Here is a 23,626-nt window from a genome sequence, read left to right as displayed (position 1 = left end):
GTTAAGGCTGATAACATAACGTCTACAACAAAGACGAGAAAGCAGTATTTGTCTTGATCACACTTTAATTGAATAAATACACATTAACTGTCTTTTTCATCAGCCCCTCACCCAAGATAAATGGATGAGATAGGCTAAATGTCTTTGTTCATTTGATATACAAAGAGGAAAAAACTAAGATTGAAAAGTGTGCTTTCAATCATACAGTACATCAATAAATCTGTTTGGCAGCAAAAACTTAAGTTAAATCACAAAGTTCACATCCTGTTTTTGTCAAATAAAAAATACACTGACCACTTCCTTGTCAACTTGTGAATTGTGACATTCAGAGGTAGGCTGTTTGTTTGACTCACTCTCTTATACAGAGACACCATAGCGAGACTGGAAAAGACAGGCTGTTTGGAATTTAAACACAATGTTCAAAACCTTGTCACAATCGTCACCACTGGTTTTATTCCTGAATCCTGACTGGAAATTCAGTTTTCTTGGTTATTGACTTTTCTTGGTTCATTTTCGATCAAGAAGTTTTCGAACATTTTCGATCAAGAATGATGACTGGCCCAGTTTTGCCTTAGCTACATTGCAATATCACTACTGAACATGTGTACATTGCAATGTCAATGCTGAAACAACATAGTCTGTGCATGGCAGAGAGAGAGAGAGAGAGAGAGAGCGAGAGAGAGAGAGAGACCATAGCGCCTTACTCAAGGACAACTCGACAGTGGTATCTCTCTAACCCTGTGTTGGGAGTGCCGTCGACTCTCCATTCTAAAATTCTGAGTGCTGTGCTCTGGCCTGGGAGCACTCAGAGCACACACTGACCACTCTGACTGAAAAGCTGGGTTGTACCAACATGGTGCCACTACCAACAGCATGTCATTGTAAAATGTGATGGTTGTGGCTTCTTTGGTACTTTAGAAGAATATTCAACATGCACAAAAGTAATGGCATTGACTCAACACGCAGGACAGAACCATTGCAACTGCAGTACAGTGCTCGACTTTTGTTTGTTATCCCAATGCTATTGGGAAAGTGGAATAACCAGAGCCATTGCCAGCAGCAGAGACAACAACTGTGAGCAAATAAATGCAATAACGGTCTCAACCACAATCCAGAACCAGTCTGTCCAGTGTCCCATCTCTCCGAACAAGGAGGCCTCCTTCACGACAGGTCACGGACAAGGTCAGAAGGATGAAGCTGGCTACTGTGTCAGGCACCTAGAACTGGTGGCGAGAGATCTGACACTGTGGGAGGCAGCCAAAGGCACACCTAGGAGGGAAAGGAGGTGCGACATGACTGCAACACTGCAGAGCTCCAGACACTGATGCAAGATGGGGAGGGAGGAGTTGGTGTTGTCTAGTCCACATCTAGTCCGCATCTACCTGTAACACAGGTTATTTTCATGTTTATACATGTGATGAATTAACGTTTTAAAAGCTGAAAATGGCTACATTAACCCATTAAAACCGGGAATGCATCTGTGTCATTTTAGATTTTTGCATTGGCTATTCAATAAATAGCAGATATACAAGCTCAAAGCGTGTCACTTTGTGTCGCGCAGCAAGCTTGTACATCTGCTATTTTTGAAAAATCTTGAAAGTGTGAGAACTAATTTAGAAGACATTTGTAGAATCTAGGCACGCATAGCCAGCCTTCATCTGCCATATTGCAATGCATATTGCCCCAGGCAGAGTCTGGCCCCTCTCAATTGTGGGAGGACATAACGGCTGAAATGGTGACGAGCCAACCAGATTCGTCTGGAACCAGGCTATAACCAACCAGCCTGGTTGGTTATAGCCTCCGGTATCCCTATGGGGCGGGCTACCCGGAAATATCTGGGGAGAATTCCTGTCCAACTCATGATCCGTTATTTATATTTGTATAAAATCAGATTGGTAGCTTGTAAGAAAGCCATCACTCGGAAATGGTTACAGGTCACAACACCTACCAAGGAAGATTGTATTACAGTAGTCAACGAGAGTCGAGATAGACACTATCGAAAACTTGACCTTCTCTCTTAGGCTAAGGGCAGAGCAATATGTAAGGAACTGGATGAAATGGACATTTTACTGGACCAAGGTCAATAAGCCTATCTCACAGAATTTCCCCGCCCCCCTAAATACGCCCCCTTTCGGGGTTAGTGGTGATAGCGTGACGTCACTCCATAGACGCTACATGTTAACAGAGGTCATTTAAGAAGTCTACAACTTTTGTTTTCTCAAGGTAAGGTTTGTTCTATCTGTTCGACCTGATTTACCATCTTGTTTGCTTCATAATAATATTGGTCTGTCACATTTTTACATTAGAAAATGTACTTAGATTCTCCAGAGAAAAAAACGTGTAAATGCTCATGTTAAAGACACCACTATTTACCGGAAGTGGGCGTGGAAAGCGGGCTGTGAGATAGGCCTATTTGGGCTTGCACACAGCAAGTATGCATGTCATATAGTGACCACAAGGGGGCAACATAAGATAGATTTACAGTAGGGGTTTAGCAGGGGTTTGAAAAAAACAAATGTACTGGTAAGTGGTAATTCATTAGTATCCAGGTGATATAACGCCCTACTCAATACAATTGTTCTTTCGTTGTTTTTCATTATTATTATTGTCTTTACTTTTTACATTTCATTTTCAATTTTTTGCTTTCTGTGTATGTGCTTATCGTGTGATTGTCCTTTGGTTTACTGAAATGTAAATACAAATTTAAGTTAAAAAAAAGTAATGTATCCCTGAGGCTATGTAGAATCAGCCTCAGGTCTAATTAGCCAGTATCTACTATTAATCATATTCAAATGTAGAGCGACAAAGAGAGAATCATCCAGGTGCTCGATGGAGGTGCAATAAAAATTTAAAAGTAAAGTAGACTGGTGCTTCAAAGATCAGTGGGACTGGAATACTAGAGAAAAGGCGGCGATCCGAGCACTCAAAAATGTTTAAAAATGAGGAGAGGGTGGATAAAAATCAAGGTACTTTATTTAAAAATGAGGAGATATTAAAATTTATTTGAAAGCATGGGCAACTCTGTTCCTAAATGGTCTAGAAATAAGCAGATGCACAATTAATAGCTTAACCCATTTAGGCCTGACCTCGAAATTAAAAAAAAATCTTCTAAATCCTCCAGTTTTCTGAAATAAATATTTTCACGATTTTTCAAAAATAGCTAAATTATAACATAATGTTGAAAACACCAAAAGGGGTTCCCGCCCAAAATGGGTTAATAGCACTAGTGTAGTCTTGAAAGTATTCTTGATGTTCTATGTAACGTTTTTAAATGGAAATAAACTTTGTGAACTTACTAGTGTCCACTAGTGTTCCTTTTCTTGCTCCAGTATCTCACAGTCAAATTGTTCTCCGAAGGCCTCCAGCAGGTAGGGGGTGCCCTCAGCAGGAGTCACGGTCCTTCCCAGCTCAGCGCTGAGAGACGTAACTCCTTTGCCCTGGATCCCACATGGCACAATGTGCTGGAACCAGGTCAGGTCAGTGCTACAGTTCAGAGCTATGCCATGAGATGTGATGTACCGCCCACAATGGATCCCTGCAAAACACAACACAACACAACACAACACAACACAACACAACACATCTTATTATATTACAAATGAGACAGGCGGAAGTTCACATTTTTTGTATGCGTGCACTGCACGCGTGTGCACGCGCATGCATGTGCGTGCATGTGCGCATCGCAGAACACAGAACACACAGAACAGCTGATATAGCCTAAGCCTATTGTTAAATAGTGTATGAGAGTTTTAGACACAAACACAAAAGTAGACTTAAAATAGTCGAACAAACATCTTTACAGCACACTAGCAAAACAAAAAGTTTGCTTTGGACGAATTAATCTGTTCTGGAGGAGGCATTATTCTTGTGTGCAGAACACCATACAGCAGTAGTAGCCTACTGGAGCCATAGCCTACTGCTGTAAGTGTGCATGCTTACCGTGCGCTCAGGTATAAACAGTTAAAGCTGTCCTGTCGTTATGCAAAGTAGTATCCATTTGATTCGGCACGGTACTTGACACGGCGTGAAAATAGGGGAGAGTGGAGGGGGGTGCCAGTAAACCTAGACCACTGGGTACTTTGTCGAGTTTGTGCGTCTTGGAAAGGAAGGCTGCACACACATACACCGTTCCGTTCCGTCCCTCCGCGTGCATGTAAAAAAATTACTGGTACCACGACGTGGTACTGCGTTCTACGAGCATGACACCACTGGCTCTGACGTCACTCACTTTACCTCTGCGTTTTCAATCTAGCTTTTGCAGCTTCCGTTTCTCAAATCCGCCGTTAACACCTCAGAATTACCACAAAACCTAAGTCACTGTAAGTATAACCCACTTACTTTGTTGTATAACTGTTGTATGATAACAAAAAAATACTGAATCTGTGTTCCATACCATGTGAACATGGTCGTGAGTTGAATTATTGATGATGATGATGAAACCGTCGGACCGTAAAATACTAAAGGTTCCCAACTAATAACTATAATTGTCTTTGTTTTATATGGGGATGGAAAATTAAACACTGAAGTGTGAGATTGAAGTTGGTATAAGACCACAAACCGTCACAATGTGTAGTGAGATTGTAGATCAACTATTTTTGACATTTCTGAGATATATGGAAATATTTATTAATTTTGTTTCGATTTTTAGAATTTGTTGTACTTTTTTGAAATGTTAGACTATAGTCTATAAACCACCCTGAGTGGCATTAACACAAGACATTTGACAAGACATATAAAAGCCATATTATAGACATATCTGACGTATCTGAACAAAATTTCTATATCGTGCATCTCAAATGAACCGTTGTTAGAGTACATATAGCACATGGATATTAAAGGAACCATCAGTACCTATAGCACATATCTTGTTGTCTCCGACCCAGACTCCGGTGTGTGGGGACGTTGAAGCCTCGATGTCGAGCTTCCTGCAGAGTCGTATGACCGTTCTCTCCAGTTCACACACGTACCAGCGCACGCTCTTCTTAAAACAGGCCAAGTTCAAGATGGGGTAGCACACCAACTGGCCCGGCCCATGGAATGTTATGAGACCACCGCGGCTGGTACGCACATATTCGGCACCAAGTTTTATTAGTCTCTGTTCCTCTTGGGGAGGGTATGGAGCCTGTCTCAGACCTATAATAATAATGATAAGATAACATTCTTTGTTCTGGCACCTTTGTTACAAATCATGCATGCAGCTCAAATGCTTTGCATTAAAGTTGCAGCCCATAACTTTCATTTTCTTAACCAGGAACCCTGCACAAGTGCCAAAATGTTTACTGTTGAGCTATATTTTGGGAAGTAGAGTTTTATGCAATACCTCTTGTCAACCAGTAGGTGTCTCACCTGAACACAGGATCTAAAGTTATTAGTTAAAATAATGCTTTATTCACTAAAGAAGTTATGGATTGCAGCTTTAAAAACAGATTAAAAAGAAGCTACTAAAATAAATGCTTTGCATTTAAAAATATATAATAGGAAAAGCTTAAAAAGAAAGCCGGTAAAAACCAAATTGACTAAATTTCAAACAGAGCTTGACTTTCTAATCTCTTCACGTACAGTAAAGCCTTCCACCACTGAACAAAACTGCATCTCAGTGTTATTTTGGGGAGTAATATGCAGATCTACTACTAAAAAGAACATGAAAACAATTCAGGGAAATTCAGCAAAACAACATTCAGCAAAAATAGCAGATCTACAAGCTCACAGCGCTTTGAATGTTGTATTTCATCAGTGTAGTAGAGGGATAATAGCTGACCTAGTATAGAGCCCTGGGGGACCCCAGTCTACAAAGATCACCAGAGGGAGTTCAACAAACCATGTGCAACCCAGATTTGGCTCAAACAGGGGATTAAATGCATTTCGCTCCTATGCCACTAAAATGTGGAATGCCCTACCAACAGCCATTAAGATATGTGAATGTGAATCCCTTGACTCCTTCAAAACCGCTCTCAAAGAGCACCTACGGACGGCTGCAATTCGAAACTGGCCCCTGGCCTGAAATAAAAATCAGAGTCCCCCACCCACCCACACCTTTTTTGCCATACTGTACATGTTTTTTCCTTTTTTACTTTCTTTATATGATGATTTCCTGTTTTTTCATAGAATTGTGCTTGTGCTTTTCATGGTTTCGTCCACAAAGTAGCAGTTTTTGTATTTGCTTGTGCTTTCGTTTGAAATGTACCCATTCTACTTACTGTGAAATAAAAATGTCAATCCATCAATTTTCAGCCGTTTTGGTCACTTTGTAGTTTGTTTATATGGGACATTGGGACTTAACCAAAATATTGGTTCAAATTTCTTAGTTTATGGTTCCTCAACATTGTAGCAGGCTAGCAGCAATAATAAACAACAAAGACAAGAATATCAGTAATAGTGAGAGTGAGGGCCTATTCATAGTCCAGTTTTCGGTGAAGAGGTTACGACTAGTAAAAACAGAGAGATATGTTGTTTGAGCAACTCCAAACTAACACATAGGCCTGTTACTTGTAGTTTGATGAGTTTACCTGTGGTGTAAACCGGAGGATGTTCACATAGCAGCAGCACATTCTTCCCTCCTCCATCCAGATGCTGTCTGATGTAGGACTGCTGGACCTGCAGTATGTATGTAGGGGTAGAACAGGTAATCGTCGATCAATTTAATCGATAATGAATAAAATAATAGGCTACCCTTTTAAAAAATCAAAACTGCAAAAATCAATAAATCGTGAGATTTTTTGTTGATCGGTTATGTTCTGTATTTTTTTGTAAAGGTATTCTATACTGTAGTATACAATACACAGACTGATCGATTTGGGAGATTATCTGTCGATTCCTTGATATAGGGCCAATACACACACACACACAAATTATTATTATTATTATTATTAAAACCAAAAAGTAATAGATAGAAAATTCTCTAAAAAAATGACCAAAATCTCTAAGAACCATTAGTTGCAAGGAGGCAGTCCTACCTGTAGAGCACTGGAGTAGGACTTCAGACCGAGGTTGACCACCTCCACAATCCCCCTACCTTTCTGCATGCTTACTAACCACTACTGTTTATTAGCCTGCTGGTTAGCTGGTTAGTTTCTAGTGCTTCATCAGCACCAGAAATATTTTACATATACTAATCGAAAAATGCACGCTCTCAACACGGGAGGTTTAAATGAATTAAACTTTGGTTGATATTCAACCGATCAACTCAACTGCACAACTTTCAGCTCGTCCGTTCAAGGCGTAACCTCGCGTCAACATACCATAGTCCAGAGGTACGGATAAAGCGTCATGATCATACACTCCATGCAGAGTGGTCGAGAGTGGTCCTCTGTTTCCGTGACTACTACCAACTAACCAATCACAGCGCTGCATAGTCCCTCTGGGCAATGGCATCTTCATGTGTCTTGCCGAGTTTCTTCTTCGACAATAAAAGAAAGAGTTCAGTTTATTACTGCCATCCAGTGGTGGAAGAACATATTTTCCACAATGTAGAAAATAGGCTATATAATTAAGTAAAAACAAACAAACAAAAAAGTCCTGTTGGTATCAAAATATGCCTACAGTTACAAATGTATTTGTATTTAATACGCAAAATGATACATTTTACGTGGTATATGACTATGTAAAATAAAAATATATTTTGAAAGAGCATAATCACTCTGTTCAACTTAAAATATGTTTGTGCATTATTGTGTTGATTGAATACTTGTGTTAACAGTTTGCAGAAAAAGCACAGGTCTGCTAAGAGGATTTAAACCCTTCTTACTTACCGGTAATTCATTGAAACATTAATAACATATTACAGTACTATGTGTAGCAGAGTGGCTCAGAGCCTCAGCCTGATGGCCTCAAAAGTCAAATATCTCCTCAGACTCCCCTGGTCCATAAAATCACATTGCATTTTCATTTTAAAATCGTACGCCAATTAAAAAATGAAAATGCATTGTGATTTGCTTTTGCTTCATCTCCAAGTGTGCTCATTCTATGACCAAAGGAAAAACCAAAGGCAAATCACATTGCATTTTCATTTTCAAAGCGTACACATGCCAATTTGAAAATGAAAATGCAATGTAAATTGCTTTTGCTTTTTCATTATGTCACAGAATCAGCACACCTGGTTGAATTTTGTCCACTAATTAGTGGGGCATTTTTGAAAATTGAAAATCAATTGATCTTTTATTCATCATTTTAATTGTGTCATAGAATGAGCACATCTGTAGATTTAATGTAAATGCTATTGCATTTTAGATTTATTTTTGTCTCAAGAAATGCGTTAATGACCTGAAAATGAAAAGGCATTTCTCTTATTTCAATTTACTTTTCGTATTTGCCATAACATTTGAATTTTGGCAGCTTTATGCTTCCATAGTGGATCTGCTACTTTATGAAAAAACACAAAAAGTTGGAGATAAGAGGTTTCTGCCCGACAACAACAATTAGTTGGCTTACTGGTTCTGTTGACCACATACACACAGTATGTGTGTTCTTATCAGTTAGACATTCAAAGCAACATGTGACAGTTCACAGAATGTAAGTCACAGTATTACGCCCTGTTTAGCTTTATATACCGTGAAATAATTGCTATGTATGCCCTATTAGCAGTGGTTAAAAGTAACTAAGTACTGTACTTAACTACAATTTTGAGGTATTTGTACTTTACTTGAGTATTTCCAATTTCCAATACTTTTACTTCTACTCTACTCCACTACGAATTCATGATCTCAGTGGCAAATATTGTACATTTACTCCACAACATTTATTTGAAACTATAGTTACTTACAATTAGATAGTTATTACAAAACCACTTCAGCCCTACTTTTCATTGAAAATAGCTGACTACAAGCTACTAGATCTGCTATTTAAAAACATATTTGTATACATTTGAAAACTTGTAATGGGACATTCTGCATAGTCAGTACTTTCTACTTTTTCAACTAAAACAATTGAGTAGGCCTACTTTTTCCACCGCTGCTTATTGAACAGAATTAGAAAAGTGCTTCTTTTCTGCTCCCATTCACTTAATGGGAGCAGCATGGACCATTATATTGTTGGGCCACTGGGAGCTGACCAGTACAAGTTAACCACAGTCTTCTACTGTTGGTCCCTGGGAGCTGACCAGTACAACCACAGTCTTCTACTGTTGGTCACTGGGAGCTGACCAGTACAACCACTGTCTGTCTGTCTGTCTGTCTGTCTGTCTGTCTGTCTGTCTGTCTGTCTGTCTGTCTGTCTGTCTGTCTGTCTGTCTGTCTGTCTGTCTGTCTGTCTGTCTGCCTGTCTGTCCGTCCCTCTCTCTGGTCTTAGTGTATGAGTGAAGTGCAGGACTATGCAGTATATGGACAGTGGATAATCACATAACCCCCACGTCAGCCCTCTCTGTGGGTCCTCTTTCTCTTTTAACTTTGATTTGAATCACAAGTTCTGCCATTAACTCGCATGACTTCTTTATTGAGTTAAACTGTTGCTGGCTCGGAGCCACTACTCCATGGGACTCTGTTCTACAAAGATCTGACTGCCTTTCAACAGCTACAGTAGAACTCATCATGAAATATGAAACCTTTGTCTGGATGCTGCTGGCTGGCTTTGCCATCGCCTGTAAGTTAATTCAATCAACTTGTCAGTTCCCGTTTTCGTCTTAGTCTTTGTAGATTTTTAGCAGTTCATAGTACAGTAACTTTTTTAAAGATTTGTTTTTGGGCTTTCTTAGGCCTTTATTGATAGGCCATGTAGACTGACAGGAAATTGGGAGAGAGAAGGGGAGTGACACGCAGCAAAGGTTGTCGGGATCAGGATTTGAATCCGCAACACGCTGTCAGACTGGCATTGCAGCCTGGGGTGCCCGGACCCCCAGGCCGGTGGCCTGGGACTATAGTACAGTAACTTGATTATGGAGTTACAGTATGTTTTTCTTTCTTTCAGACAAAATATGTTTTTAATAATTTCGAGACGTCAAGAGTAGATGAGTGTGAATTCCACATTTCATCATATGATCATGTTTTTGCTGTTAGATCGGAGAGGGTTTGTGTAACTGTATTGTGCTGCTTTGTGGTTTCATGTTGTGTTCATCCTGTTCACTCGTCCACATTTCCCTTTCACCATCACCTTGTGTCCCAATATGTTAGATCTACAACTTCAACAGTATTGTTTTTCCAATTATTTTCAAAAAGGTTCAAAATCTTTCATTTCTTCAAATGTTTTCTTTTTTTTCGGAATGTTTTCACAATAGCAGACCAGACCTATACAAGCTTGTATGCCATTACATATAATAGCCAAAGTATAAAATATAGGGCTTAATAAGAAATATTTACCCAATACACACACAAAGGGCCAGTACAGTACATCCCTTTTTAAAGTGCACTGTTGCACACTGATTGTATTTGTTGTTTTTCTTAAATGCACTTTGCCTATTGGAATATGAAAGGTGCTGTATAAATAAAGTTGCCTCCTTGCTTATATGAAAAAAAAAATAATGTGTTTGAAATTCAATTTGAAATCCATTCACAAATTTTAGATATGTGACCTCTCAAAAATAAATGTTTCCAAAACAGCAACATTCACTTGTCACATTTAAATCCAATCAAATCAGTGTGTTCCTGTTTGTGTTCTGTAATCCGTACACTCCTCTTCAGGCTCCTCCAGCCTGCACTTGCACTTGCCCTAGTCTTGACAACCTTGCAGGCTGATGCAAAGGCTAACATGTAATTTTGAGATGACTGGTTAATTTGCTGACCTAACATCCTATGGTTTATATAGTTTCAATGTACTGATTTTCTTTCTTTTTTTTATTATATTATACTGATTTAGTCTGATGATAGGTTCTTGGTTTACCTTTGATCATAGTTTTCTATTTCTATGCATTTCTTGTATTACCTTGTCTTTATAAATCGCTCTGGATTAAGAGCATCTGCTAAATGCCTAAATTGTAATTGCAAATTGTGTGCAGGTGATGTGGGCATGGCGGCTGTCCTCACACCGTTTCCATGGGGATGTGTCAACTACAACAACGGTCTGTGTCGAGACATATGCCTCCCCCTTGAGCTTCAGTTCGGACCCTTTGGCTGCCTCAAATCATATGTGTATGTTTATATCATTTATTCTGTTTTCATTTCAAGGACCCCCAGTTTGATATACAATAGGGCATGCCATGCACGGACCCCCCATTTGATACCACCGTTATCGCAGGAACCCCAATCTACTCTCAGAGTTACAGACCCAAAAGCCAAAAGGGTCCCCCGGGGGTCCCCAGACCCAATGTTGAGAAGCAGTGCTTTATACCAGTTGATTAGCTCAATGTGCAACATTGTTTTCTCACTCAACAGTAAACAAACCAACATGCAAATTTCTAAAGATGCGACTTAAGCACTTTTAACTTGTTTTAAATGAAAATGTATTATATACCGCTAAAATACTAAATAAAATAAAAAGTCAAAAGTAATGAACAGTCTATTCTATACTATAAAAACATTGGCCAAATTGTCGAATATTAACTAAGAATGAGGCAAAAATTGTGAAAATACTGATCTACATACTCACAATGCCAAACTAATGAGTCAAACTAAATGTAATGCCTACAATTTCAAGTGCTTGTAAGGTTATAGGCGTCTCCAGTTCAAATATGATTATTTTGGGAGGTCAGGGCCTGAAAAGGTTGAGAATCAATGCTTTATACCACAGCATAATATCAAATAATGTGATGTAGGCCTACTATATAATGGTCCTCAAGTGCTCACATGAAAGCTGGTTTGACCGTTGGGGTAGGGTGAGATGGGAGATTATCTTTATTGTTGACCGCATTTTGTTCACTGCTGTTTGCACATATTTTTTACATATTTAGGCCTATTGGAAATTGTATATTTTCTTTTGTACTTTTTGATCAAAGTAGCTAATGGAAATCAAAAATATATAACATAATCACGCAGTCACTTGTGACGGTAAGACACATATATGAGTTGTACTTTTGTTTGACTATATTTATTGTGAATAGTCACAATATAATAATAATAACAACAAGAACAACAACAACAAGTTGTATTTGTATTGTGACAAGTCACACATCATCAGCAAATAATATTTTAACCCAATGCAGTTGATTTTCCCAGTTAATATTCTATAAATGTTTTATCTCTCCTGCAGATGCTGTGTCCCTCACATTCTGTGAGACTGTGTCCTCAAGTTGATCCACCTCTGCCTCTCTAATCTGTCTGTCTGTCTGTCTGTCTGTCTGTCTGTCTGTCTGTCTGTGCACTGTTGTTTTGAAGACAAACTGATACACAATAAACAACTGTTGCAACTGATGTGTTGCAGACAAACTGATACACAATAAACAACTGTTGCAACTGATGTGTTGTTCTGTGTTTGAATTCTGAAAAGTACCGGTAATATGAGGTTTTGATTGATTGATTGATTGATTGATTGATTGATTGATAGATTTATTAACAGATTGGAGAATAAAACCATAAAGCATTACACTTGTTTACAATAGGGTCCACCTAGCTCTGGTCCATGCAACGGCATTAGAGCTATGGACTAGAGCTAGAGTCCACCATGTTCAATTCATCATAACAATTAGAGACGTACAAATATACACTTCTATATAGCCAAAAACAGGAAATCATCATAGTAAAAAGGGAAAAAAAACATATAGTGAGGGTAAAAAGGGGTGGGTGGGGGAAATCAGATTTTACGGGGGCCAGTTTCGAATTGCAGCCGTCCATATGTGCCCTTTGAGAGCGCATTTGAAGGAGTCAAGGGATTCCCATGTTTTAATGACTGTTGGTAGGGCGTTCCGCATTTTGGTGGCATAGGATCGAAAATAATTTAGTCCTTTGTTTGTGCCGAATCTGGGTTGCACATGGTTTGTTGAACTCCCTCTGGTGTTATGGGTGTGTACTTCGTTGACATTAAGGAAGTATTTAGACAGGTACATGGGTATCTTGGTGGTGTATCGAATCTTGTGGACCAGATCCATTACAAGATGCTGTACTCTGTCGTCAACCCTAAGCCATTCCAGCCTATCAAAGTGGGCAGGGGTGAGGTGGGTTCGGGGAGTGAGGCCAAGTAGTAGCCTGACCAGTTTGTTTTGGGAAGTCTGGAGCCTTGTTTTAAGGGCCTTTGAGGTGCTATGGTAGTGTGGTACCAAGAGGTGCATGCATAGTCGAAGAAACCTTGTACGAGGGCTCCTGTAAGGGTATTCAGGGTGTTTTTGTTGACCAGTGAGGAGCTCCTGTATAGGAATCTTGTTCTTTGGTTGGCTTTTTTGATTACGTTGGTGGCCATTTTATCACCGGAAAGATTTGCCTCCAGGATGGAACCTAGGTAGGTAATTTCATCTTTTCGTGTGATAATATTGTCACCCACTCTAACAAAGAAGCCATCTGCCTTGCTGAGATTATTATTTGATCCGAAGAGAATGGATTCAGTTTTTCCCAGGTGTAAAGATAGTTTGTTATCAGCGATCGAGCCAGGTGCAGATTCTACCGAGTTCAGAGCTGAGGGCACTTTTCAACATGCTTGTTTGTTCCTGTCCGAGACCAGCAGTGCCGAGTCATCTGCGAACAGGAACAATTTGCAGTCACGAGCTGATGTCATGTCGTTTGCATTAGGAACAGTAAAGGCCCTAGTATGCTTCCTTGTGGAAGTTACACCACAGCTCACTGGTACATATGAGGTTTCCAATTCCACTACTCATAGGCCTACTTACTATCTTTTTGATTGATTGATTGAATGATTGATTTATTAACATTTTGCAGAATTACAGTACATTTCAAGTACAGCTCAATACAAAAACTGTTAACTGTGATATATATTCATTACAAATGAATAGCATATTCAACTCATGATGCACATATCAGTCACTATCAGTCACATAACAAACTATCTTTACACCTGGGAAAAACTGAATCCATTCTATTTGGATCAAATAGTAATCTCAGCAAGGCAAATGGCTTCTTGGTTAGAGTGGGTGACAATATTATCACAATATTATCACCCGTAAAATCTGAATCCCCCACCCACCCCTGTTCCCCCTCATTGTATATGTTTCTTTTCCTTTTTTACCTCCTATGATGATTTCCTTTTGATATATAGTTGTGTATATTCGTACGTCTCTGAATGTTTTGATGAATTGAAAATGGTGGGCCCTATTGTAAACAATTGTAATGCTTTATGGTGTCGTCCACTCACTGTTAACAGTCTTTGTATTGAGTTGTACTTGAAATGTACTGTAATTCTGCAAACTGTTAATAAATCAATCAATCAATCAATCAATCAATCAATCAAGTCATAGGCCTACCTACTTTTACTCACAAATGTATATAATTATAAACTCACAGCTATCTTGATTGTATACAGCCAAATTGCCAGAACTGACGGGTATTGGAATAATTATTTCTCATTTGAGATCGAGTTTGATACAGAGCTATAATAAACTAAGGTTTAATCATCATGTTATTGAACCATAAAGTATTTCGTAGCGGTAGCGTGCAGCACCGCCCAGTCCAGATGTGAGCTTCTTCAACCGAGCGCACCTCATCACTTAGTTTCCAACGAATTGTCCACGAGGTGCGCTGGTTTCAACTCCACCGGGCCTGCCGACACCCCGCAGCGGGGCGGGGCGGCGATGGAAGCCGCTGCAGTGACCGGGCGGGGCTTGATGTTTTCAAATTCAGAGAGTATAGAGAAAAGATGGCGACTGGCGGCGGGTTCATCTGACTGATAAACAGAGACCCAAACACAGCGACGCCATGTCCGCTCCCGAGCCGCTCAGACCCGGCTCTACCCCGCGCTCGCAGCCGGTGTCTCCGCCGGAGGAGGACCGGAGGAGGAGAACCAGGGCCCCGGCGGCCTGCTCGGAGGAGCCTCCAGCAGAGGATCGGAGCGCAGGGTCCGGTGGTGGTGGCAGTTGCGACCGCTGCTCCTCTTCCTGTCCGCGGTGTCTCCAGCGGGCGGGCCCCGGCGGGGCCCCGCCGGACAGCGCCGGGCCCCGGTGTTGTTGTTGTTGCTGTTGTCCCCTGTCCCTGTCCCGGCTCCGGGGCTCGGCATCGGGCTGGGCTCCCCTCCTCAGACGAGGAGGAGAGGCCCCGGGTCCGGCCGGCGGGGACACCGAGCGGCGGAGGAGAAGCTGCCCAGAGCGGAGAGAGGCAGACACCGGTAGAGGTTTGCTTTGATTTCCGTTTGTGCGCTTTGTGGATGTTTACAACGGCGGAAAATAAATAAATAAATAACAATAATTATATTGTTTATTTCAATAGAGAAATTAATGAAATGTTATATTAATATAGATATTGTACTTTTATGTTTTTACAAACTGACTTCAAGTCTTGAAATAAACAGGCCTGTTTAGACTATAGTCTAGACTGTTCATAGCCATGGTTCAACTTCACATGACGCTCATGTTTCAGGGCTAATGAGTTACAAAACCTGCTTTAGAATCCGAGGTGGAAAGCCTGGTTAGCTTTCGAACAGTTCTGGTGTGTGAGTGTGTGTGTTGTTTTTAAATGGTGGAACGGGGGTCCACAATTAAACTCCAGGTCTACGCTTAGGTTCACTTTGTGCCACTAGGTGGCGCTCTGCGCCCACAATATTGTCACTTGTTGACATCGCACGTTACTACTATTTTCTAGTTTAAACCTGACATGTTCAGACATGTTCTCTCTCTCTCTCTCTCTCTCTCTCTCTCTAATTCTGTATGTGTGTTGGGGGGGTAATCATTACTGAGGAAGTGAGTGATTGAGGACACCTACATAATGTGGATATAATATACATAAGGATATTGCAGTAAGGGGTGAGTAGATGTTGAGATGAATGGATCCAGCTGTGCTGATGACACAGGACAGCTGATTTGAATGTCTTGAATGTTTTTGAATGTCATAATAAAGTAAGGTTTAGTACAGTTCTCAGATTTGAAACAGTTGTATCTGACGGACAGTGTTTATCCCTGTAAGACAGAGACAGGGTTGTAAGACTGACAGATGGACAGACAGACAGCTTTAGTGGTCTCTGTATGTGATTCTTATATTAGTAACTATATGTATTCTAAGAGCATAGTAGCTGTATAGATCAGACAGACAGATTGTGTAACATTAGTCTTGTGTTTTGCTCAGACATGTTCCTATGGCCGTCTCAGATCTCCAAGCCCACTGAGCTTCAGTGTGAACAACACAAGGTGAGAATCACTCTGTCTTAACACGCATGAAGGTTCTTCATCCCACATCCCATCTGCAACAAACCACTTCAACAAACCACTTCATACAGGATATGTCATTGTCATACAACAACATCCTTATCCAATAAAGACCTGGGCCGATTTTACGAATCCCTTCCAAACCAGTAGTTCTCAAACTTGTTGTGCAAAGGACCACCAAAATGATTGATGAGTATTTGGCCACGGACCCTGATCTGAAAATGTTTTGTTCCAGGGACCCCCTAGAAGAGATTTGTGTTAAAAAATTCAATTCAATTCAAAACCTTTTCTCAATTTTTTCCCCCAAAAGTGTAACCCTTTTTTCTTTTAACTTTTCTCTCATTTATGAGTTAATGACCTATTCATTACTATTGTCGTGTGTGTGTGTGTGTGTGTGTGTGTGTGTGTGTGTGTGTGTGTGTGTGTGTGTGTGTGTGTGTGTGTGTGTGTGTGTGTGTGTGTGTGTGTGTGTGTGTGTGTGTGTGTGTGTGTGTGTGTGTGTGTGTGTGTGTGTGTGTGTGTGTGTGTATGTGTGTGTGGCGCAGAGTGGTGGTGTGTTGTCAGATTCTGAAAACGAAGAGCCTGTGGGGAAGAAGACAAGGATGGTTTCTGCCTTCATCAGAAGAAACGCCAAATCCGCCAAAGAGTATGTCTCCTCTCCTGTGTCATCCTGTGTGATCCCTTTTCAGGGTTCCCACAGAAATCATGAAATAAAAAAATATCCAGCCCTGGAAAATATTTGGATTTGCATTGTTTTGGGCTATTGATTTAGTTAATAAAATGGGCTGCGTGATTTCAGCATAATGTGTACCGGACATGACAAAATTAACAGATCTACAAGCTCACAACATGCTTGCTGCAGCGTGATCTTATGTCCTAGGATAGGTGTCGGTGTAGCAAAAACTTTGGCACAAAGTTTGGAATGGAATTATACCATTCTATAGTCTATGCTTTATTTTTGCAACACTGCCTGTCTTTGGGCATAGGAGTAAGAGACTCATTGTGCTGAATGATTGTTATATAGTTAACGCCACAGACCGTGGCGTTTTCTTTAACGTGGCAGATGTTAGTAACTAACTGGTCTCGTTGTCTGTCTGTGAGCATGCTCTGTAATGTTACAAAGTAATCTAAATTTAACTCTACGAGGATACAGATGGAACCAAATGGACCTGTATTTGTACCACCCGCTCATATTGAACACAATTCCTAAGTTTGGTAAATCATTTATGAACAGCAAATCAGTTTGTGTGCCTCAGCCTCTGCAAGGAAGGGCTTGTGTGTGTTGTCGTTGCTGCTTGTTCTTGGTCGGTGTTGGAGGTGGAGCTGTGTGTGTATGAGTTGTCAAGTGGCCATCCTCTTCACGTTGGTTGCGTCGACCAAAATTTAAATTGTGTAGATTTTCATTTGTTTTGACCATTTTTGATTCAAAAGAAAAATTCTTCATTTCTTGGTTGCCAATGCAAATGTGCGACCTCAACAACACCTTCCCTGGGCTCGCGACCCATAGATTGAAAACCGCTGCTGTAGAGTGATAGGTTCTTGGTTTACCTATGACCCTAGATTACTATGTCTATGCATTTGACGTATTGCCTTGTGTTTATCTTGTTACTGTCAGTCGCTATGGATTAAGAGCATCTGCTAAATGCCAACATTGTAAATTGTAATGGATAATAAAGTCTTCTCTATCTTTATCTGTGACCTTTGGGTTGTGGTGTGTTTGTTTTCCTCCTCAGTGTGTCCCAGAGGACAGTCCAGAGGAGCCAGAGCTGTACAGACTCGGTAGAAGGCAAAGGGAAAGTGCGTCTCGTTTCTCATCTGTCCAGCTTGGATAAGGTAAGAAATGACACGTTCCATTCTGCTTGTTTATAAAGCCTTAATATGCCAGTAATATTGTTAGTTTCTCATTGTAAGCGGCCCTGACACACACACACACACACACACACACACACACACATCTCTCCCCATGTGTGTGTGTCTCTGTATGCCACTTATTGACTTGAAATACAACACTACTCGTCACACAAGCTAAGCAAAGTAGTAACCACAAAGTAACAGTAAACAACTGTGTGTGTGTGTGTGTGTGTGTGTGTGTGTGTGTGTTGTGTGTTCGCAGATATGCGTCAGTCACAGCGACACGGCCGGCATCCTGCTGTCATCTGAGAACAGCCTGGGTCGTCGCTCTCTCTCCGCGCCCGTTGCCACCGACAGAAGACCCGTTGCCTGGAGCACACTGATGACGTCACCGCCCTCGGCGTGCCCCGCCACGTCCTCCCAGCAGCCCCGGGGTTCGAGTAGGCCTGTCACAATTATTACATAATCGTCTAATCGCAATTATTTGACATAATCTAAATTATTCTTGCATAATCGTCAATCGTTACCATGTTGAAAAATGTCCATACGTTTCAAATTGTTTTTCCAAAAATAGCAGAAATGTGATTACGAAGCCTAAAAGTCTAACAGAATTTTAAATTCTATTCAGAATGTTCCAATGTTCCAAAAAAAACCCCACAATTAAATCGTTAATCGCAATTATTCATGTGACAATTAATCGTCAACTTAAATTTGTAATGGTGACAGCCCTATGTTGGAGCGCCACGCTGCAGCCCCAGCAGCAGCAGCGTGAGCGCTCGGCCAGTCCAGAGAGCAGCAGCGACAGTATCTCGGAGGAGCTCAACCACTTCAAGCCCATTGTGTCGTCTCCGTGCACGCCCCCCAAGCGCCTGCCTGACGGCCGCCTGCTGCAGCCCTCCATCGTCAAGTCCACGCCCCGGAACCTGACCCACGGTCTCCAGAGTGCCAACACGGCCACCAGCTATGAGGTAACGTACAGTAGCACAGAAGTTCTCACTCAGTCGTGACTCGACACGACTTCTCTTGGCTAACTCTTGACTTTCTACAAAAGGATGATTTATACTACAAGCTAGGCCTGATAGAATTAACCAAAAAACTAGAAGAAGTGCTCCTCGGAGCACAGGTCGTGGAGGTTATTGAGGCCTCCTTGTGGCGCTATAATAGACCTGTTTCTTCCTCAATAATTGACATCCCTTGACGTGGTCTAACAAAAGTTTTCAGCTGTGATATTTTCCTCTTTTGTTTTTGCTTTCATCCCTGGAGGTGGGACCAGCCCTGCTGCAGAAGTGGCGACAGATTGAGTTGGACCGCAACCGTAACCGAGACCCGTCCTTTGTGGTGGCCTCCAAGGCGACCCTGACCAGCCCAGCCGTGGACAGAGAAGCCACGGTTTGGCCCACGGACGACGCAGGCGCAGAGCAGGGTGGCTGCGGTACCGTGGATGAGGTCAAAGGGCGCATCAGGGTCGACGCCATGAAGGGGTCGGGAGACAGAGACACCATTTTCACCATCCACAGGAGGGCGCTCTTCCAGCAGACGGAGGAGACAGACACAGCCAGCCGGCAGAAACAGCTGGTACGGGTTTTTGTCCCGGCGCGTCGCCTCAGTGGCAGTCTGGACCCCCACCAGACGGGGTCAGCAGCAGCACCCAGCTCGCGTACAGAAACTCCGCTCTGTAAAAAACAGACGTTTTCACCACCGAGCGACAGGAACTCCCGCTCGGTCCGGTCCGGTAAAACGGAATCGCTGAAAGACCCACACAGGAAGGTATCTTCGGACGGTGGTGGTCGCTCCTCCAGGAGAGGCCGGAAGAGGAGCCACAAGAGCAGACACTTGGAGGAGGGAGCGCCGGGGTCGGAGGTCAGGCGAGGAAGTCAGGAGATCGTGGAGGAGGAGGAGGAGGAGGAGCACTGTGACGAAGAGGAGCGCTGCCTCCAGGACGGAGCGCTGGCCCTGAGGCTCCAGAGACATTTTGATCTGGAGCGGGACGACCCCGTCCCCGACAAGTACTTCCTGAGGTCGTGGTCGTCCAAGCAGAACCGGAGGAGGTCGAGACGAATTGCCAAACAACATTCATGAGGAGAGAGACAGTTGTTAAAAGGTGTTAAAAGGAGCATTCCGCCAAATAAACAGTTTTACATTTATGTTGCAATTATAGACAACCCAGTGAAAACTTAACCTGCTTCACTGAGGCATACTGCTGGAAAATGTAGGTTTATAATCATTAGGGGGTGGCATTAATATATTTCTGTTAAAACAAAAGGTTTTTGTTAAAAAGTTAAAGCTCTATTTCAATAGTAATCATTGCTAGGGTGTTTGTTTCGTAGCAGGGGTGTCCCTGTCTCCAGTTCTTTAATAAGAAACAACAAACATTTTCAGGCCCCACAAATATCATCTGTCAGCTTCACTTGTCTGTGAACTTTTTTGTGTCATTACTTCCTATTTATCTTGTTGTAGCCTGTGTGAGTTCTCTCTCCTGATTGGATGAAATTGGTATCCCAATCTGAAAATCTATTTTCCTGTTTACTAAAGATCTGGAGAGACAAAGGGGACCCCTGCTACTGAACAAACTCAGAATATAGAGCTATAGAGGGTATGCGTGTGACATCATCATGAAACCCGGAAGTTATGCAGTGGCAAAAAACTACTTTCTGGCCTTGACAGCCCATACATCCAAACAGAAAAGTCCTATCTGATTGTATTAAACAATGTTAAACTCACTTTGCCTGTCGCTTTGCCACTCAATTTGCCACTCGATTTGCCATTCACTTTATGCATACGCATACCCTCTATTTAACAATCATTTAAACAAAAAATAATAATCACTTACACTCCTTTTTTACACCTTTAATTTTTTTTCTATAGTTAAGAGTGACTTCAAATCAAACCAAAAATGGACAATGGACCATCCTACTTCTATTAGTGCTTAGATCATGAACATGTAACAAACTACAGACTGTTCCACTGAAGGCTGGGAGGGGAAAGAATGATGGATCATGTTTCATTTCATTTGTATTTCTCTAATTAATAATAATTAATAAGCACATACTGTATGCACTGATGAGAGTTTTTGGACATTATTGTCAAACCACTTAAACCCTCTAAAACAGTGGTTCCCAAACCTTTTAGCTCGAGACCCATACTTGGACCACTTTTTTCTGTCGACACAATCTTTTCGCCAAAAGTTTGTGAGCTTGTAGATCAGCTAATATGGATACTGAGATTTAAGTGGTTAACATCATCCAACCTCACATCCCTATTTTTAGGTGTGTAATTGTAAGTGAAAATGCTCAAACAATCAATCATTTTCAGAAACTGAAAATTGCTGACCTAATTCATTAGATCAACTGTCGTGCGGCTATTTTGGCTGTGGCCGCCGTGACACGTACAAAAAATATATAGTGGTTAATTGGTTCCATAATTACTCCTATATTTAAGACTTAAGTGTAACATGATCACCTTTCATTCCTTTTATTTCCCCTAGAAATAACTATAGATTTCACATTCATCACATTCGAAACAAACAAATTTAAATCTATTTGAAAATATATTTTTGGACACTGGAGCCTGGAGGTACATTTGATTGTGGTTCATATAATTGGTTCATATAATTGTGGCCATATAACTTATGGCCACTTATAATATTAAAAGTTCATATTGGTTTTGGTTTTATGCAGTTGGGGGGCGGGGGGGTATGGATCAAAAACGGTCAAAATCTATCTAAAATATATTGTGAAAATATATTTCATTGTCAACAGTATATTTTCTCATATATTTTGATCATTTTTTGTATATTTATATTAAAACGTTGAATATATATGAAATGTATTTTTTTTAAAGGCATGCTGTTCAATTCAAAGGATATGTGGATGTGATGTCATTCTTGTTGTCCTTTATGCAGGGGTTTTCAACCTGTGGGTCGGGACCCCCAGGAGGGTCCCCGCCAGGACCAGCAAGCCGGAACCACACTTTTTTTTTGTTTTTCGTATCCGTGGCCCGCCTAGACGGTGTTCATACGGGCCAGTTTGGAACGAATACCAGGCTTTCCTCAGAGGTGGTAACTTTGGTGACACTATTTTTTTAAATTCTGTAGTGGGAATAGACAATCTATAAGCTGAATCACCACCTGCCCCTTATACAGACCACCCTCGGAGGCCAGCCTCTTCGACCTGGGACCAGAGATGCGGGCGTGGCTCCACAACACAGAGTTGGACCACTGTTGACGTTACACAAAAGAAGAGCTGAATTTGTAGATCGGTTATTTCCACTTGAAAATATATGAAGAATTTTCAGCGTGGACATGATTATGACAATGATGCAATGATAATTGCAATTATCTCAAATAATTGAGATTCAGTGATTATGTAATATTTGTGACAGTCCTATGGAAGCAGATCACCCTCTGTACAATCACAATTGGATAATATCAAAAGTGAAAGTATGGTATTAAGATGTATTTAAGTATCAAAAGTACAATCAACAAAAGTAAAACTTTCATGACTTGTCACTACTTTTAGAATAATGTGTGTAGTGACCTTTTGTCCTTGTGGTTGATTGAGAGTACCTTTTTTCACTGACTGGCTTTGTGCAGCAAACATGACCAAAAAAGGGAAATGAGGATTGTCCAGACCAAAAGTTAAAGTTGAACTCAAAAAGTGTTTATTCCATCCACGTTGAAAACAAAAAAAGATTTTGAGTATAGAAATTGTAACTTAGAATAGAAGGAGGTATAGAGAGGCAACAAAAAAGAGACGTAAAAAGCTGTGAACCTCCAATCAACCACACCTGGCCCTCTGTCGGCCAGGTTCTTATATGTCCTCTCTTCCATGTCTGTAGAGGGTGACGAAGCACACTGACGGGGATATTAGATATGGCACATACATGATATGATGGTCTGTTGTAAATCGGCTCCTACAATGTGGTTTTCAAGTAGTTCAGCATATTGTTACATTTCAGTATCACATCAAGATAAAAGGGCAGGTGCATTTTGACTTTTGAGTGCATTTCATCCATCATATGCCATTCACTTTTGAATGGCTGTGGTCCACTGGGGGGACATCTGTCTGTCTGTCTTGTCTGCAGCCTGCCTAACTTCTGGGGGGACACTGAGGGACACTGGCTGGCGGGGTCACTGAGGGACACTGGCTGGGGCGTACACTGAGGGAGTCAGGGACACTGGCTGGGGGGACACTGGCTGGGGAGACACTGGCTGGGGGGACACTGGGGGGGTCACTGGCTGGGGGCCCACTGGGGGGGTAACGGGGTCACTGGGGGACACTAGGGGGTCACTGGTTGGGGGGACACTAGGGGGTCACTGGTGGGACACTGGCTGGGGGGGACACTGGCAGGGAGGACACTGGGGCCAGGGACACTGAGGGACACTGGCTGGGGAGACCAGCCAGTGTCCCCCCACTTGCCCCAGTGACCCCCCCAGTGTCCCCCCAGCCAGTGACCCCCAGTGTCCCCCCAGCCAGTGACCCCCCCAGTGTCCCCCCAGCCATTGTCCCTCCAGTGTCCCCCCTCTCATGTTATGCCTGACTGTAACCTTTACTTAAATAAATGTGATTGCTTTAAGTCTGAATAATAATAATAATAATAAACTTTATTTATATAGCA

At 41.6% G+C, this 23,626-nt stretch overlaps 2 protein-coding genes across 5 annotated transcripts; one reads left to right on the top strand and one right to left on the bottom strand.

Annotated features, from left to right (window-relative positions):
* Positions 1–47: 47 nt before the first annotated feature.
* Positions 48–7,240, bottom strand: lipt2 (lipoyl(octanoyl) transferase 2). The gene is made up of 5 exons (XM_079514329.1): positions 6,954–7,240; positions 6,507–6,594; positions 4,852–5,133; positions 3,297–3,535; positions 48–1,382 (listed from the first exon to the last, which is right to left on the bottom strand). The coding sequence occupies exons 1-4, from the start codon at positions 7,020–7,022 to the stop codon at positions 3,306–3,308; spliced, it is 669 nt and encodes a 222-aa protein (XP_079370455.1). The 5' UTR covers positions 7,023–7,240; the 3' UTR covers positions 48–1,382; positions 3,297–3,305.
* A 6,911-nt stretch (positions 7,241–14,151) lies between these two features.
* On the top strand, positions 14,152–22,404 carry rnf169 (ring finger protein 169). 4 transcript variants are annotated; one of them, XM_079513501.1, is made up of 8 exons: positions 14,152–15,132; positions 16,080–16,141; positions 16,705–16,805; positions 17,893–17,992; positions 18,273–18,450; positions 18,737–18,978; positions 19,274–20,111; positions 21,912–22,404. In XM_079513501.1, the coding sequence occupies exons 1-7, from the start codon at positions 14,721–14,723 to the stop codon at positions 20,087–20,089; spliced, it is 1,911 nt and encodes a 636-aa protein (XP_079369627.1). In that variant the 5' UTR covers positions 14,152–14,720; the 3' UTR covers positions 20,090–20,111; positions 21,912–22,404. The 4 variants fall into 4 exon arrangements, with proteins under 4 accessions (XP_079369627.1, XP_079369629.1, XP_079369626.1 ...); XM_079513503.1 differs by lacking the exon at positions 21,912–22,404 and having other exon boundaries at positions 14,152–15,126; positions 19,274–21,887; XM_079513500.1 differs by lacking the exon at positions 21,912–22,404 and having other exon boundaries at positions 14,153–15,132; positions 19,274–21,886.
* Positions 22,405–23,626: the final 1,222 nt, after the last annotated feature.

The sequence above is a fragment of the Electrona antarctica genome, assembly GCF_951216825.1.
Source record: "Electrona antarctica genome assembly, chromosome: 11".
In the NCBI taxonomy this organism is placed as follows: domain Eukaryota; kingdom Metazoa; phylum Chordata; class Actinopteri; order Myctophiformes; family Myctophidae; genus Electrona; species Electrona antarctica.
This window is presented reverse-complemented; position numbering and strand designations above follow the sequence as displayed.